Genomic DNA, 2,105 nt, shown 5'->3' on the forward strand with positions numbered 1-2,105 from the left:
AACATCTATAAATGTTTTACATGAAGATGCAGGTAGTTTATGATACAAAATAGCAAGAAATTTTGTGTTGTCTTTGTACTCTGGGAAGCAATGCAGAATATTGTTAGACATTCAACTGAGCAATGTAATCAGATACACAACCAGATGAGTGCCGCAGGTCCTCAGGGCATTATCTATGGCAGGACTCTCATTAACTCCTTGTGCAAAACACAATGAACAACATACTGAGGCATTCTTCATCCTTATGTGATGCTATTAAGTTTGATACATAAAGAAAACTAACTTTGACAGGTTTTTCATAACATTGGAAAACCTTTCTGGGGCTCGAACCATTTTGATAAGAATTTTCGTATCTCTTTGGACTGCGCACCATAAATAATTGGGTTGAGGCCACTCGGGATGATTTGAAACAAAAGGCTAGAAATTTTTCTGTGCTCTGTGTACTGTGGGAAGCGATGCAGAATAATCGTTAATGTTCCACTGAACAACATAATCAGATACACAACTAGATGAGTGCTGCAGGTCTTCAAGGCTTTACTGTTCAAAGACTTGTTCTTACTGGTCAGACAGACGACAGTAATCTTGGTATAGGTGAGAACCATGCTGCCTATAGAAGCTGTAAACATGACTACAGTGACAATGATGCCATACACATTATTGATGAACACACTCTCACAGGAGAGTTTGAACAGTGCAGCATTGCTACAATAAAGGCCTCTGATCATAGTCATGCATCGGTTCAGTCTTATGGTCAGACTGACCATAATCCCGACCAGAACAAAGGATACTCCCCAGGCAGAAACTGTCAGCTTCACCAACATTTTGTTGGTCATTATGGCAGCGTAACGCAGGGGATTGCAGATGGCCACATATCTGTCAAAGGCCATAATCATGAGCACTGTCTGAACAGTGGTACCGCACATATGTATGATGAAAGCTTGGATCACACATTCATAATAACTGATGAGACGATCAGAAGGAGGATGCAACATGTCTATGAGCAAACGGGGCAAAATGATAGAGCTTCCAAGTATGTCATTGATTGACAGGTTCCAAAACAGGAGATACATAGGCTGGTGAAGGTTTTTGTCCAGGAAAACAAGAACAACAATGCCACCATTCACAACAATTATAAACAAGTATGAGAAAAATATAAAAAGAAACACAGTGTAGACATAGTCCTCTGAGACATTTAACCCCTCCAGCTGGAGTGTGAAGCTGTTGTAGGTGTAGTTTTCCATCAACCTGTAAAAACAGCAGATACAAGTGAATATGCTATACATTACATTACTACACAGTTTGACTGTGATCAGAAGTATGTATTTATTTCATGAAAATAAAGTAAACAAACGGATAGCTTCTATAAATATTTAGAAATTAAAAAATAAAATATCATAAACTGCGATTTGGCCCCTTCTCTGAATGGTCAGGGTGAAAGTAGATTCAAGTGAATGTGCCATACATTACATTACTATGTAGTTTGACTGTGTTTAGAGGTTCTACCTACTGTGATTGAGTCTGGTTTCAATCTCTTGTCTTCCCTTTCTTGTGTCTCCCTGCTCATTGTTGATAATATTCACCAGCTCCAATCAAGCTCTCCTTGGCTTTAAGGTTTTATAAACACGATTTTATCTTCAGGGGAATCAGTTACCTTTACGTCAGTTAATGTGTGATGCAACAATAATAAACTATTATGCTTCAACACGCAACTTTTAACTCTAAGACAAGAAAGAGTAAATTTGTCTATCTGTTCAGGTCAATGTTTGGTGATTAGCAATTACAAAGCCACTGTATGTGATCAGTTATTCAGTTGGTATTGACTATTTACTCCATTTTTGAGGATACCATTTTTGCCCTAATACAGTACTATGCTTTTATCATTATATTAGCACAAATAAGAATAAGAATTATTAATGCTAACACATAACAAGTAGCTTTACCATAAACATGTGTGGCACAGCCAGGAGTAGTATCCATGGCCTGTACCATCTGGCTCTGGTACAGGAAAAGAATCTGTTATGCAGCCCCCAAGCAGCAACTTTTGTACTCTTCAAAAGTTCTAAGACACCATAATTTTTTTCACATGTTGTTTAGCCTCATGCTAA

General features: G+C 38.0%; 1 protein-coding gene across 1 annotated transcript; it reads right to left on the reverse strand.

Moving 5' to 3' along the window:
- Window positions 1-296: 296 nt before the first annotated feature.
- On the reverse strand, window positions 297-1,247 carry LOC130182763 (olfactory receptor 10AG1-like). Its single transcript, XM_056397903.1, has one exon. It carries the CDS (start codon window positions 1,239-1,241, stop codon window positions 297-299), a length of 945 nt encoding a protein of 314 aa, XP_056253878.1. The 5' UTR covers window positions 1,242-1,247.
- Window positions 1,248-2,105: the final 858 nt, after the last annotated feature.

This window comes from Seriola aureovittata, chromosome 15 (assembly GCF_021018895.1).
Source record: "Seriola aureovittata isolate HTS-2021-v1 ecotype China chromosome 15, ASM2101889v1, whole genome shotgun sequence".
Lineage (NCBI taxonomy): Eukaryota > Metazoa > Chordata > Actinopteri > Carangiformes > Carangidae > Seriola > Seriola aureovittata.